Raw genomic sequence first — 16809 nt, 5'->3', positions numbered from 1 at the left:
TTTGATATTGATATGAGAAGGAAACTTCATTTTGACACATGAGTGAACTGTTTTGGGAGAGATATGCGCTTTTGCAGGTGAACCATGGTGTTGTGCTGAACCATCCAGGTTATTTTGGCAAAAGCACCAAGTGTGTTGAGAACGTCCGGTCTGTTTCAAGAAATGAGCCAAAGCATTTGAGAAGGATCCTTCTGATTTTGGGGGCACTCACTATTTATATGGGAAAGGAATTTAGTTTTGAAGCATGAGTGAACAGTTTTGGGAGAGATATGAGCTTTTGCAAGTGAGCTATGGTGTTGTGCTGAACTGTATGACTGTTTTGCCAAATGATCTTGAAGTTTTGAGAATGTAATTTCTGTTTCAAGAAATGAGCCAAACCAATGGACAAAAACTGTAATATAGCCTAATATTATTTTTGGACAGTACAAACTGCAGGGGACCAATACTGCCTTTTGAAAAAATGGAGGAGACTTTATTTGAATATTTATTTATTTATTTAGGTGGACCAGATGAAGCCATGGATGAAGCACAAGTTTGATCAGGCTGACAGTTCTCACCACTAGAGACATGTTTCACCTCATTTAAAGAGGACAGTACAGTCCACAGTACAGTTTAAAGTTACTTCCAACAAATTGTGTACATCAGGTGTACAGTCACTTTTTTCACCTCTAAAAAGTGAATAGTCGTTACCTCAAAATTCGCAAAAATCCCGTTGTTCCTTGTTCAAAGGCTTTGCTGTGTTGTGTTTGCCTCACTAATTTTAAGATATGGCATAAGTATTGTCTTTTTCTGTTTTGTGTTTTTCTGTTTTATTGAGCTCGACTAGATAGTGTCTCACATTTTAAATGGCTAAATTTACACTTAAATGGGGCTGGGCAGTATACAGATGCCATGATGTGAGACTGAATATGATCTAGGATTACAGTAAAGTGATGTAATTTCAAAATGCACCAGATGGTTCCAGCTGTTCTTTTATTTGTCCTTACCCACTTAGTTTTTGTTCATGCGTTACTGACAGTTAATGACTCTCATTGTGCAAACATTTAGTGAAAGCACCAGTAGCCATTCCCTCTATCATATCGACAGAGGTATTTGGTTTGATTGCATTTCTGTGCCGAAGTTTGGTTTTGTGTAGCACAGTGCTTCGATCTACAAGAGCCAGTGTATTCATTGGGTGGATTTAGAGTTATGAGGCGCTATTAATGCATCATGAAAACCATCATGTACTTTTATACATAAATATTGTTAAAAGCCAGTTGTCCAAGTAAAAAAATTAGACTGAGCAACTTTCACTTGTTATGGAGTAACATTTGGAGTCTCTGTACTTTTACTCGGGTACCAGGGTTGTGTAGGCTACTTTGTCCAGCGGTGGCCCCTGGCCCCGGCGGCTGGCCCCGACTCCGACCCCGGAGAGCTACACCGACCTTTTCTCCACTGCGGGCTGTGCTCCTCCCACCTCCAGGCTTGTTTAGAGGCGACCAACCTGACTGTATCCGGCATTTCCTCATTTCCTCGGTGACTGTGAACTCATTTACGTCGACACAACATTTCAACAACAAGACCAAAATGTTTTTCTTGCCATTTTTCTCCGCGACCACCTGGACTCTCCTGGTTCTCGTCTTGACCCTGCTGTTACTGTGAGTGGTTTTCTTTCCTCCACATCTTACTGGCAGGCTGTTTATAAAATTAAATTTGCTGGTCAAGCTGGTATAGTCATTAAACTACAATTAAACAATTCAATTCACTTTTATGCGTATAGCAAGTAAGAAAGTAAAGTTTGTTCATAGCGCACATTTAGATACAGCACAAGCGAGCCAAAGTGCTTTACAAGAGGACTGCAAAAAATGTAGCAATTAGTTTGTTAATAGACGTGTTTTTGTGTAGCCTATAGCGTCAAATCATAACGGTAATTTCCTCAAGGCGCACACAAATAACCACTGGTACGACATGAGAAACCTGCAAATTTTGTCTCATCCAGGCTGAATGATTTAAAGCCGAAATGAGCTGAGCAATAAAACAGTTCACTTGTGTTTCATGGGGTCATGCTGCAGCCTGTCATTGTTTTTCAGTTCCTCACTTATCGCTTCTCTCATTACGTAACACCACTGCAACAAGGGTAATTCCTCTTTCCCCCCTGTGATTTAGGTATGGCATTTGGCCATTCAGTTTCTTCAAAAAGCTGGGCATTCCCGGACCAAGACCTATGCCTTTTGTGGGAACTATGCACAATATGAGTAAAGTAAGTGCAGTGGACTGGGACCACTTATAAAGAACTGCTAATGATCTGTAACCCAATTTCTTTGTGACCAATATAACATTAAATAGGCATCATCATCGTCAGTTGTAATATCAAAGAAAGGGACATTGGCCCACTCACTTAGTCGACATCAAAAAATAGGCTATGTGTGCCACAAAGCAATGGCATACATGCCAGCTAAAGTGATGTTTTAACCAACCCAAAAAGCTGCCAAATAGGCTACTGCTAATAGTAGATAATTGAATCTGACTTATCATGCACATTTCATATATTTTGTATGTTGGGTAACGGAGAAATGTTAGTCTAGCAACATGTAAATCCACTCTGTGTCAAACTAGACAAAAAAAAAAAAAAAAAAAATCAGCGTTCCCCACATGTTTTCCCTAAAATATAACCCTCTCTGAAATTCCCTTAATTATCTCACAGTGAACAGGGGCCTCATTTATAAGCGTTGCGTAGACACAAAACGGCTCCTGAAAGCGGCGTAAGTCACTTCCCACGCAAAGTTGGGATCTATAATTTAACAAACTTTACAGGATAATGTGCGCACCTGTACGGAAACTCCGACCCATGCGTACGCACATTTTGGAGACAGGGGGAAGGTGGTGAATTGGTGAGTTGAAGCCAGACTTTTGAAATAAATTGTGTCAAAGCCATTATTGTACATGTAATGACCCGTCCCACACATTTAATTTCACTTCCTATTATGCATTACTCATAACCCACTTAACCCGCTACTCATTCAGTATTTCATCAACGCCATCACACCCCTCAATTTGTGTTCACCTAATAAACTTAAATTTTCAAGTGATATCCCAGGGTGATGGCACTGCTGACAGACTTGATCATTTTGGTCATGTGTGAAGCAGCAGTCTGATCAACGGATTTTCTGCGTGCGCCGACAGTCGTGCATAACAAATGAGGGCAATGAGCACTAACCAAGGTCAGAGTAGGGCGTGTTGTCCAGAGACGAGGTGGCAATAAATACACATTTATTATTCAACTGAGGATCCACCCTTGTAAAAGTGGGCCTGGTCGGTCAGTCAATCAGTAGTTTAGTTCAGGCGGGCATAGTTCAAATTTATTTGGTGGATCATCATGAACTTTGGTGAAAACATCCATGAAAGTTGGTGACAGCATTCATGTCACCTGGAGGATGAAATCTGGAAATTGTGGTTACCCAATGACCTTCCACCATGACTGTCTAATAAAATGCAGAAATGCCCAGAAATATTATTAATACACACTTGTTAAACATTCATTCAAGTAAAACTATTGTTTGCACCAGGCGAAAAAGTGCGTAGAGACATTTTGTAATTGTCATATTAGCAGGTTCTTCTTATCATTGATACATGTGGATTAACATTCATTCAACTAATGTGGAGATTTATCTATACTTTCTGTGTACACTAAAGGCAGTTTGAGCCCTCTTCCTGTAACCTTTCATTTTCTTTCCTCCCTCTTTTGAAATGCCTTGTAGGGAATTCGTTTTGAATTGGAGTGCCACAAGAAGTATGGGGATATCTGGGGGTGAGCTGATGTTTATTTATTACGTTCTACAGGCTAGAAGGAGCCTGTCTGAAGACCAAGTTACTTCTTGTTTGTGTGTTTGTTGGAGTTGATGTTATGATTATGACATGTAACTGTATACTTTTTTGGCATGCATTTTGAGCTACACTCTTAGAAATAAAAGTGCTAACTAGAACCATATAAGGTTCTTCGGCTTGTCCCCATACGAGAACCCTTTTTGGTGCCTGGTAGAACCTTTTATAAAGGTTACATCTGGAACCCTTTTGGAGGGTTATACCTAGAACCGTCTGTGAAAGGTTCCACCCAGAACCCCCCATGAGAGGTTCTACAAAGAATCCTTACTGGAGTTTCCATCCAGAACCATTCCACCTTCATAGGGTTTCATCTAGAACCCATCCAGGGAGTTTCACCAAGAACCCTTTCATATTTCAAGGGTTTCACCAATAACCATTTTCTGAGGGTTCTATGAAGAACCATATTGTATTCTACAGATCAGGCAAAACAATTATTTCATTACTTATACTATATTGTGGTTGTTTATAATGTTGAGGTTGAGGACACATTCAAACAATTTTAATGAGAATTTTTCTTTTATTTAAAAAACTTGGAACAATGTTGGATAAGGAGGGGAGACTCTCTGGGGACAGTCCAACAGAAGAGGAGAGGCTTTGTAGGTCCGAGGGGAAAACAAGTCAAACGTGAGCATAGGTCCTGTGGAATCAGCAACATGATGATAGGACTCAGGCCAGACGCATCATACTGTAATTATGCATCATAATCACATCATGTAAACTCCAGCAATGGTGACATGGCAGAGAGAGAAGATAAAAGCATCAATCCAAGGTAGACTTACACTGCACCAGATGAAGCAGTTAACTATCTACAAACAATAAAATAATGCATGGTCCAATGAGAGCAATCAGCATATGGGCACATACAGCACTAATGGTGAGAGTGGAATAGAATCAGATGAAAGTGAGGGAACACCACAAAGTTTCCACATTAACCCTCCTGTTATGTTCAAATTTACTAACATCTTTTAGGGGTCAGTTTGACCCCAAACATAAACTAAAATTGTTACCAAAGTGTACTTTAAGCATCTCTGTAGACATATTTTGGATATGAGCTTGAATGGTCCTTTCATCCTCTCCAAAGTCTCCATCTTCCTGAGCCTATGATGCATGAAAAATGACACAACAATATGGTAAGAGGTAACCACTAAGATAAAGTGTACATGATCATTTTTTAAAAAGTATGCTTAAGTTATATGTTGGTTCCAAAGACTTACAGCGGGCCTGGTTATGTAGAAAAGCTGGCTTGGTTGACCCGGAGTATGGCGCTTCTTTCCAGATCCTGCCACAGAAAAGTTTGGACACATTTGTTGCACCATTGAGTCACCAGTAAGGGGTCGTCTTTCCTTTTTGAAGTTGTTAGAGACTCACGTAAATCATCCTACAACCAAGAGAGGAATTGTTTACTTAAGGGGATAGTGCAGTCGAAAATGAGATGATTGTTGACCTCAGTATTGTCCAGATTTGTCAACATCAAGCCATTTTGTAAAATACACCTATACAGTAAAAGATAGACACACTCATTTTTGGCAAATGTGAACATTAGGTGAATGCATTTTCTGTTTATTATATATTGAGATACAGTATGTACAGTAGCTATATCTATACAATTAAGATATGCAAACATACATTAACAGACTCATTTTGTGCTTACTCACATGTCCTGAACCAGTTTTCTCCCGCATGAAGGGACATCTGCGTATGAACAGGCTTAAAATCTCTTTATATTGTTTGGCTGAGGGATACCTTGGTTGGGGAGAGAAATAATAGAATAAGTTGAACATGTTGTCTTAAAGTGCCATTATATGGAGTATAATCTCAATTTAAAGCTACAATGTGCAGTAGTTTTCCATAATAATGATTAAAGTAACCTACATTGTTTGGCTGCTGAGGATGTCATACAGTGACAGATCATTTCTCAGAGGGGACAAAAGTTCTGGGTCCTTTGCCTCAAGTGTATCTTTTAATGCTTTGAGGAAAGCAAACTGACCCAGTGAAGCAGGTCCAGCTGTTTGCTCATCATGAGGTCTTTGTAATATGGAAATATGTTAGACCGAGCTGTGTGAAATAGTAATGAACAGACTGTAACTAGTAGAGAAATTTTCCCCCACAAATGACCAGAATTACAGTATCTTGACAGCTTTTTACCTGTTCCAATTTCTTGTTGTTGTTGGCAATGATGATGATGGCGATGATGATGATGACTTCAACTGCTCGAGATACTTGAGGAATTGTGCTTGTTTTTTTATTGATGGGATTAATCTCTCTGACATCCTCTCAGAGAGAATTTCGAGGGTTGCTCCATCAATATCATTCTCTTCAAAACAAAAAGGAATACAAGTTATTAAGTTATAACCCTCTTGCTCAAGCCAGTGGCACACTTCAGTTGTTGTTCAAGCTGTGTAACTACAAAAAAAAAAAAAAAAAAAAAAAAATCAAAACAAGAAACAAATGCATGCATTAAAATAGTCCACCTTTCACCATAAAAAGTCCTTAGCTAGAGTCAAGCTTGCTGAAATAAGAAATCATATTTAGCTTACCTTAATTCTCTGAAGTTTTTGATCTTCTGTCACTTCAGTCTGACCTCTAACCACAGTAATCACTATTGATGTGTCATACCTGTTTTGCTGAGAAGGGCAGACCATGTGATGCAATCCACATTAAAACCAGCTATTAGCTCCCACATGGCCATTGGCAGGGTAGACAGCTCCCTGGCCTGACACACTGAACCTCAGCCTTTCCTCTAGGAGATCGGGGTTCAAGTCCCGACATTATCATCCTGTCAGCGCCTGCACTATCCATACTCAAGAAAAAATAGATGAGGATGGTTAACTGCCCACGTTCCAAAAAGAAACTACCATTTTCTTTTTTCTTATTTTTCTTTTGATGGCTCATGAGCTCCTCCCTCCAGAGGTTGTAGTTGCATAGCATAACAATATAGCATGGTGGCTCAGTAGGTAACAGCATAGCAGTGCTATTTTGAAGATTGAGGGTTCAAGACAGTCTCTTCAACATGTATTGTTTAGTTAGATAGCAGTGGTGGATGGGTGGTATCACAGTTATCTTTTACATGGGAGAGCAGGGTTCAAGACTCAGTGCTGGTACCCTGTTTAAGTGTCTTTTCAACAGCAAAATTCTCCCTGGGATGATTATATTTGTTTATTTGCCTCTTTATTGAGCAAGTTTAATTACATTAATGTAGGATGTAGGGTGAGGATCTTATCCCCATGCTTTCGACAATACTTGAAGAACTCTTTCCTCCACAAAGGGTTCTCTGGATCAAAACGGTTCTTACCAGAACCTTTAGTGTTACAAAGAACCCTTGAAAAACCCTTTCTTCAAAAAAGGGTTCTTCAGAAGCAAATGGTTCTCGGTAGAACCTGAGCCCCTCATGAAGAACCCTTTTGGAACCCTTATTTCTAAGAGTGTAGGTCACTGTATACAGGATACAGCATTTGCATTTTATTTCAGCTCAAAAACAGCATTCTGCTTGATCCTGCACAAGTTGTATGCAGGGTGAAAGATAATTTTGTGTTTTTGAAGTTGAGGTAAGATATTTTCCATTGTATTTGTTTTAATTGGTGATGAGTACTTACAGTGATATTGTGTTTACACACAGGATGTTTGAGGGACGTAGACCGATACTCATGGTGTCAGACCCCGAGATGATTAAAGCTGTTCTTGTGAAGGAGTGCTACTCTGTGTTTACCAACCGCAGGGTAAGAGTGATACTCCACTTTATACTTCTGTTTCCATGTCCCAGACTTATTCAGCATCAGTAGGATTTGTTTTCTTTTGTGATGTTTGCTGTTTTTAATACAACAGTATTGCTAAAAATAGCAGTGCAAATTCCACGTACTCACAAAACAACCTTTAGTGGGTCACATGCCGCAGCAACTTTGAGGGGGAAGGTAAAGGAAATGGAAAAAAAAGATGGCCAGTGACGCTAGTGAGGCATATACTATCAGAGAATTAGCTGATCCTGGACAAAGTTATGTTTAAGCTTTGCATGAAAGATAAAAACACTGCTGCTAGTACTTCCATGTGATCGTAATTATAAAAGGCTGAAAAAACATGAAGTAAAGCCAGAGGCAACTCCTCTTTTAAGTATAAAAACACACAGAAAAACTTTAATTACATCCTACACGTGTCAAAAACGGCAACATGTTTTGTCCATGGAGCTTTAGTGAAGATATCAAACCACACAGCAGTGTCTGCATCACAAAAACCAAAATGCAAAGCAAAGTACAGAGTCAAGAGTTACACGTAGGAAATATGCTCATAAGGTCCAACAGTTTTTTCTTTGATTTTACAGAACAGAATCTCAAAATGAAACTCCTTAAAATGTTGAGACATTGCATATAGATAATTGAGAATCTTAGAATCTACGTACCTTTGGAGGGTTTGAATACACCATGTCAGTCCACTAATTAGTTTTAGTGATATGTCATGTGCAAATTTGACATTTTTCAAATTTGAGGGTAGGTGAAGGAGAGGCCGTGAGGTCACCACATCTGACAGGGTTCATCCTCTGTCGTGATAATCTCCTCAGTAGATTTTGTGAAATGTTACCTTGGAGAAAGTGTTGAATGAACAGATAGATGCTCTGACCAGTCGGCCAACACAGCCAAAAATATTTGAATATTTTAGCCCCTCCATGATGGTCTGTTTTGAAGTACAATACTGTAGGTGTCTTGTGTCCTGCCAATGTTTTAATCACATTATATTTATAACCAGTACTCGAGTTGAGGGGGGATAAGGGGGGATGGCATCCCCCTTGAAATAAAAACGGTCAAAATCCTCCCCCCTGTAAAGCTGCCACCCTCACTTTTCATCAAGTGAAAAAAATTGACCATCCCCCTTGAATTTTTTTTATACAACTCGACTACTGTTTATAACTTTTGGCTTTGAAATCCCATTTTTCACATATAGCCTATAAGGCCCCATTACACATTCCTTAGCTCGTCTGTAATGTTGCAAGATCAGCTAATCTTCTGTTTTTATCTGAAGGTCACTAACCTTTTTTTTCCATTTCCTTCCCTTCCCCCTCAGAATTGATCCTGCATATGGGTTTTCTGCATTTGGTGTAATATTAAAGTTTCCCTGTTTCATCATAAGAACACTGCAAGAAGTAGTGTGAGGTCGTGAATCATACTTTTGTCATGTTTTTAGCTTTTTGTCAAGAAAACTAGAGATATAATAGCTTAGCGAGACAGTTGTTCTTTGTTTGTGTGTTGTTTGAGAAGTAAGGACCCTTGATTAGCCCTTGTTTAGATTTGTCTTGCCTATGATAGTGTATTAGGACCATTGTAGGGGGGGGGAAATTACAGAGCTGGGGAAGATTTTTTTTTTTTTTGGAAATTTGTGACTATAATCTCAGAATTTTCTAGTTTTTTCCCTCATAAGTTTGTCAGTTTTTTTTCTTGTAAATTTATCTGCTCAGTCTCTGAAATTCAGAGTTTTTTTTTCTCAGAATATCACCCAGGCTCCATCATTTGCCATCATACTTGTCTTTTTTTCACATCTTAAAAAAAACTTTGTGAGTTGCTCAGTGTATTGATTAATATCTTACATCATATAGGCTGCCATTAGGCGCACTTATTTTTTTAGGAACATTCAGAATACATCTCCGTGAATTGCAACAAAGTTTTAAATGCCTTTCAGTGACAGAAGTAAATTTACCATGCTTGTTGTTCAATAATTAATAATTCACAAAGTGATGTATAAAACAGCTGGGTGTGATATGAATATGTTTAAAAGAGCAAGCTGGATCTGAACTGGAAAATCTGAATCTGAATTGTGAAAAATACATTTTTAAGTTCGTAGGACAGACAAAATCTGCTCTCTGCTGTAGCTGCTGGAAACATTAGAGGAGGCATGCAACTCTCCTGTATAAACATTTTATCACTCAATGGCATTTGCCCTCGGTTGCCCACAGGACAATATGGATAACCTGGCTGGACCTTTTTCAGATGGAATTACAGCAGCTAAGGACGAGCGGTGGAAAAGAATTCGGAGTACAATATCGCCATGCTTCACCAGCGGCAGGCTGAAACAGGTAATTATGACATCTGGGTCTCAGGAGCAACAAACCTGCATGCACACAAAAAATGTGCAGACCCTCATCACTGATGGAAAAATCTTCACAGCAGAACGACATGTCTCTAGGGCCAACAGGTCTCCAAATGTCTGTAGAAATGAGCTGAAATGCTGCTGTGTTGTATACATTTGATCAGAAGCTTTTCTGAGGGAGAATGAGCTGAGTGCCACTGATGTTCAAATATTGTTCGATGTATTGTTAGTATGAACACCTATGAAAGTGTGAAGTGCATTATTAATTTAATATCATATATTAAAGTATTACTCTTCTTTTTTAAAGGTCTTTTCATTTGTTGAGCAATATGCAAACCGACTCGTTGGGAGCCTTGAGCAAAGGAATTTGAGTGAATCCGTCGATGTTAAAACGTATGTTGCCAACCTGTCATTAAGAAGCCAGTGATTACATTTTTCATTGTGACTTCAAATTAATATGGGAATGCACAAAAGCCACATTTCTGATATATTTATTTATCTATTTTTTTGTAGGTTCCTGGCACCCTACAGTTTAGATGTCGTGACCAGTGCATCATTCAGTGTTGATACGGACTCCATAAACCATCCGGATGATCCTATTGTTGTTCATGTCAAGAGGGTTCTCAAGTTCAAACTTTGGCCTATATTTTTTCTACGTATGCACTTCCTGCACATTAGTTAGAAATAGAGATCATTTGATTATAATACAACCTAATGGGCATTTTGGTTGAAATACTCATAACACTTTGTTTTGCTTTCAGTGATATTTCCCTTCACTTCCAGACTTTTCAAGCTCTTGGGTATTTCACTGATGGATATGACCAGCGTGAATTTCTTCTATGGCGTATTAAAGAAATTCAAAGACCAGCATCAAGCAGAGGATTCTGTAAGCTTTCACCTATTTCAAGTGCATAGATATTGCAGAATAAACCATGAATCTGCTGTTCGTTCGCCTCACACCTTCAACTGAATCCTACTGCATTTGATAATATCAGGCAACAGGCCCGTGAAGGATGGTGCACATATAGGGTGTTCTGTCCTGTTTCCAGTCCAGCGCAAAAATGAACGGGGTCTAAAATATTTGCCTTTAAACTATTGTCCCGCACTAATGTTGACTCTTTGTCACCTTGATAAACTTTTTCTCACGGTGCGTGCAGTACTGCTGCTGTGGGCTGCGTGTGGCAAATCAACATCGGCCACTCACTCACTCATGGATGACGTGCAAGAGACATTTGGTGAGGGACATTTAGTAGGACACATGCACAGTATCCATTGAAAAGGTGTGATGCCTTTGTCCAGGCTGCAGCCTGTCAAGGTTGACACTTTGTACAACCAGGAAATGCCAAAGCAACACTGGTCAAAGTAGGACAGTAGTTGATAATCTATGCATGTAAAAAAAAAAAAAAAAAAAAAATTCAATGAATCTCTTAGTTACATCTCTTAGTTACCAGCCCCCCATTCTACCATGCAGGCTAATGGCTAATGCAGGTTCTGTATGGGCCCAGTTGCACTGTTACATGCTGTATATATCTAATTATGCTCTCTAGGATTTCCGGGTAGATTATCGGCATGATCTGGCTGCTCCATAAAGCCACAGCCGTCTCAGAAAGGAAAGTCTCCGCTGCAGTCTGTTGCACAGGTTATCAGTGTGTGTTTTCCAGCAAAGATGGTTGTCTATGTGAAAACGAGGACACCTGAGTGATTGTCTAGTTTTTGATGACCACTGGCTCATGGGTAATCATTGCCTCAGGTCAAAGACCTTCCCCTGCACCATGTTCTGCACCGCTTTTGAGTAAAAGAGTTTAACTATTAGTAGTAACCAGTATTAGCTATTTATAACTGATAATAAATATTCATTTAATAGTAACTATTTGTATTTATAAGCTTGAAAAAACTGTCCATTTGCATTACTCTAATCTATGCAAATGTCTTTTATTGTATGCTGTGTTTGTTAGAGCTTCCTCAGGGTTGAAGAGTGTACACTATTTTGTAACTTGTGCTGGATGCTGAATATCTGTCTGTGCTATCCAGAGCCATGGCGACTTCCTCCAGGTGATGGTTGAGAATGAAATACCAGAAACAGAGATCAAAAATGGTGAAGAGCCAAGTAAAGGTATGATTTTGTAACACTTTCATCAGTTTTGTGATGCAGAGAAGTCTAAGTAACACTATTAGTTGAATGCACAGTTTAACTGTGAGAGGTGCATGGTTGTAAGTCTCAGTCAGTGGTGGTAGGAGGTAGAGAATGACCGATAGTGGATTTGGTCCATAGCCGATAGTGCTGATGGTAGTTATCTAGAAAAAGGCCGATTATTTGATTACTTGGCCGATAGTCAAAAAAGAGGGGCCAATAGTTAGTCATTAATGTAATGTTAGAGTCAGAACGGACAGGCAGTTGTCCGTTCTGACGTTTTAACCCGAGTCAAAACATTTATTATTCCAGTGACATAAACCTAATTTATTAATGAAGCTACATGATATAAAGTCAACTTTTAATGTAATTGTCGTGGAATTCTACAACAAAAATGAACAGTCAGATGGTCTTCAGGCCTTTAATGCTGTGACAGCAGGAGAGTCATACACACCAAAGCTTGGAGGTAGATTGTCAGTGTGACAGAGGTGACGGGAAGCTTTTAAGGTCTTCAGATTTTACATATACTTTACATGTCTTACATAGTCAGTCAGGTAATAAAGCAATAAAAACTTTCCAGAAACAAATCGTTAATAAACAGGCCTAGTCATAAATTCCAGACAAGTAACTGATCACCTCTAAATGAGATAAGCTGGTAGAGGGTCTGAGCCATTGCAAATACCACCAGTTCAACTCTGAGGTCATATAAAGGCTAAGTAATACATGATTTTAATGGTAAATTCCTTCACAGTAATAACCTTATGAATTTACATAGATACCTAGTGCTGGGGTGCACCTTCCAGAAAAATCGAAGCCAGTTGTTACACGTGTTTTCGTGACTGCGGCATGTGCTCAGCTCGTTTTAGTAATGTTTGGCCGATACTATCTGTGGAGCCGTTAGTGTTGAGTATGAGGGACGAAAAATGACAAAACAATAAATAAATGAATAAATAAATAAATACGCATATAAATATATAAATGCATAAATAATTAAATTAATAAATATTTCTACATTTATTTATTTAGTTATTTCTGTTTTTATTCATGCATTTATTTATTTATTTGTGTATTTATACATTTATTTATGTATTTATTTATTTATTTTTACATTTATTTCTACATTTATTTATTCATTTGTGTATTTATATATTTATTTTTACATTTATTTCTGTATTTCTACATTTCCACATTTATTTCTGTATTTCTGTGTCGTATGTTAATAAGGTGGGCGGTTCTTACATTAGTCTTAAGCACGATTGGTTTGTGGGTGTGATCCTATCCACTGCTACTACCTGGACGGGCAGTGGCAGTGGATAGCAGTGGACTAGCTAGGTACTAGGGCATCAACAACGCCGAACTTTTCCACGTCGTCGACGTTACGTCGACCCGTCAACACCGGGAGATTTTTGGGGGGGCTAGCGGGGCTCCAACCGGAGGGAGGGAGGGGTTGTAGTGGAGCGCTTTGATAGATAACGAATTTGAGCTTGGAAACGTCGGAAACGTCGATACGCTAACGTTTCCCTAGTTTGCAGAAACGTAAAAGGGTGACATTTCCCCATGGAGACTTGGTTGTGTTATGATAAAGGGACTTTTCTTCCAATATGCCAGAGGGGCTACATTTTTGTTCAGACCTCACAGGATGTGCTGGAGTGCTCTTTGAGGTATGCACAGTAGTCGAGTTGCAAAAAAAATTCAAGGGGTATGGTCAGTTTTTTTCACTTGATGAAAAGGGAGGATGGCACTTTTACGGGGTGGATGATTTTGACCGTTTTTATTTCAGGGGGGATGCCATCCACCCTCATCCCCCCTCAACTCGAGTACTGGGTATGCATGGTAGGATGTGGTGCACACCTCAACATGTAAACTCCTTATTAGTGCTTTTTCCCCTCCTTTTTCCCTGTATGTTTCTGTTCTTGTTTTCTTAATTTTATCAAAGTGTTTTTAATGTCTTATTTTTATAACTTAATCATCAATGCATCCTAATTGCCATGTTTGCAGTTGTACTGTAAAAAAATTGGGAAAGCAGCAATAATTTCACCTGATGTTGTTTTTGTTGTAGGTTTGACTTACAATGAGATCCTTTCTCAGGCATTTTTATTCATCTTTGGTGGCTATGAGACCACCAGTGTCACTGTGACCTATATCCTTTATTGCCTGGCAATCAACCCCGATGCATTGCAGACCTTGCAGGAGGAGATAGACACCAATCTGCCAAGAGAGGTACTGTTTATATTTTCTTGCTGTATGGGCGGCCTTCTCGGATTTAAAGTTCTGATTTTTACCCATGTAGTGGTATTTTCTGGTCTACTAAAGTGTAATACAGCCACCAAGTCTGGTCTGTTAAATTCTTCTTGGTCACAAGAATGAGTGCTTCAAGAGCTGTATATTGTGATTGTACAGTACAAACCTCATATGGTAAAAAATAAAAGTCATCCATACACAAACTCAGAAAGACATGTTTTGCATGGATTTATATATATATTTTTTTACCGTTTATAAAGTATCAATAGTCATAAAATGGGGTCATAAAATGTATACTACAGCTGAAAGATAACACTTGCTGCCAACTGTAGGCAAAAGAGAAAATTGGAGATATAAATCCTACTTACCTTTCACCTCTAGTCTCCCATCACATATGAGGGTCTGATGGGTCTGCAGTACCTGGACCAGGTGATTTGTGAGGCAATGCGTTTCATTCCCACCGCACCTCGCCTTGAGAGGATGTGCAAAAAAACTGTCCAACTCAACGGTGTCACCATTCCCGAAGGAACCCTGGTTGGAATCCCTGCGCACATACTACACAAAGACCCACGCTACTGGAGCACACCTGAGCTCTTCAGACCAGAGAGGTATCAGCAGAAACATTCTGCACTGCATTTTGCTTTTATTCATTAACTGTACATAATGGAATCTCCTCTGCCTCCTCATCAGATTGTGCAATAACAGTACAATAAATTAGACCGATAAATCAGACCAATATCTGCCCTTTTTTATACTGGATATCAGGGTGTGCATGTCCTCCATTTGCAAAATGAAAGAGACTTTTATCTAGGTCTAAAATTGTCTTTAGTAATACTTTATATTTCGTAATTTGCAAATTTAAAGAAATACGATCACATATCAGTCGAATCCCACATTTCTGTGATTTAATGAAAGAGCTGACACTCAAAAAACAAACATTTTCACACACTGTCTCCATGCTTTGCCCTTGACTATGCAATACTGACTCTACAGCATTTTCAGTCGCACTAAATAGGAGTGATAGTTTCTGTACAGGTTGCTCTAGCCCTCTCCATGGTGAGCTACTTAAACTGGTCTCTGTCTGTACATGCAGATTCAGTAAAGACAGTGGTGAGGAAGTGAACCCATATGCGTATATGCCATTTGGGCTCGGTCCTCGTAACTGTGTTGGCATGCGGTACGCTCTGCTCACAATGAAGATGGTTATTGTGCGTCTCCTGCAGAGCTACACCTTGGAAACCTGCAAAGACACCGTGGTAAATCTAATGATACACACTCATTCACATTCACATTCACATCGCATTCATATTATCATATCACTCTGGACCTTTTTTTGTTTCACGTTTTATATTTTCTTTTCCTCTATAGATTCCTTTGGAGTTTAACGCATTTTTTCAGCCCAAGCAGCCAGTCAAGCTCAACTTTGTTCCCAGAGAACAGTAATCAGCAAGGAGCATCTCCAAATATATCTTGATTTGGAAATCCTGTCAAATCCACAAATCTGTCTTTGTTTACTTTTTAATGTATGGCAACTGCTGGTAGTATGATTTTGAGTTTAAGATTTTACTGTGAAACTTGATCAAACTGATTCCACCACCATGAACTGTGAGCAATTTTTAACCTTCATTATCAACAAAATAAATTAAATCAAATGCCACAATAGTTATGTCCCCGGTGGACATCCTGCACTTTGCAACTCCTCTGCCCTGGTCAATAACTTTGAGGCCCTTTCACTGTGCACCTTAAGGGAAATCATGGCTAAATTACAGCCTTCATCCAGTCTGTGAGATCTTATGCTTGCCAGATTAATCAGGAGGGTTAGTAACTGCGTTGGTCTACAATTTTATCTGTGGTAGATAACTCTCAGCCCACTGACTGTGTTCCCCCTGCTTTAACCATGTAGTAGTGCACCCACTGATCAAGAAACCTAACCTCGACTCCACCAATTAAAAAAAAAAAAAAAAAAAAAAACAATTAGACCCATTTACCATTTTTTATCAAAGGTTTTAGAGAAAATTCTGCAATTACAACTGATTTCTTTTATGAATAAAAATATCTTTGACAAATTTCAATCAGGTTTGCATGCATGTCATAGCACTAAAACTGCTCACTTCAATGTGACAAACAACATTTTACTTACAGCCTTTTTCTTACTTTATCTATGTCTATATTTATATCTATCTATCTATATAGATATATGGTGTCACTAGGATGTGTCACTGCAGATGAAGAGCGAATTTTCATAATCTTTTATCTTGACTTTGTTCAACCATGTAAAGCACTTAACTCTTAAATCTTTATAAACAAATTTTATTGTTATTACCACTCCAATGAAGATGACCCAATAAAGTGTATTTTATTCAGTCAATGCAATGCCTTCAAATTTTTATTGTATCTTGATTTTTACAGACAAAGCGCAGAAACATGTATCAGAAGTTCTCAACAAAGTTTTTTTCCCCCTCTAAATAACACAGAAGTGAAGATTTCTCAGTGTTGCAGGTATCTGC

At 38.9% G+C, this 16809-nt stretch overlaps 1 protein-coding gene across 1 annotated transcript; it reads left to right on the top strand.

The window, feature by feature from the left end:
- Nucleotides 1–1529: 1529 nt before the first annotated feature.
- On the top strand, nucleotides 1530–16273 carry LOC115372266 (cytochrome P450 3A27-like). The gene is made up of 13 exons (XM_030069986.1): nucleotides 1530–1637; nucleotides 2146–2239; nucleotides 3738–3787; nucleotides 7478–7577; nucleotides 9797–9916; nucleotides 10238–10323; nucleotides 10444–10586; nucleotides 10692–10816; nucleotides 11962–12043; nucleotides 14121–14281; nucleotides 14684–14910; nucleotides 15396–15558; nucleotides 15671–16273. The coding sequence occupies exons 1-13, from the start codon at nucleotides 1567–1569 to the stop codon at nucleotides 15743–15745; spliced, it is 1497 nt and encodes a 498-aa protein (XP_029925846.1). The 5' UTR covers nucleotides 1530–1566; the 3' UTR covers nucleotides 15746–16273.
- Nucleotides 16274–16809: the final 536 nt, after the last annotated feature.

Source organism: Myripristis murdjan, chromosome 15, assembly GCF_902150065.1.
Source record: "Myripristis murdjan chromosome 15, fMyrMur1.1, whole genome shotgun sequence".
NCBI lineage: Eukaryota > Metazoa > Chordata > Actinopteri > Holocentriformes > Holocentridae > Myripristis > Myripristis murdjan.
This window is presented reverse-complemented; position numbering and strand designations above follow the sequence as displayed.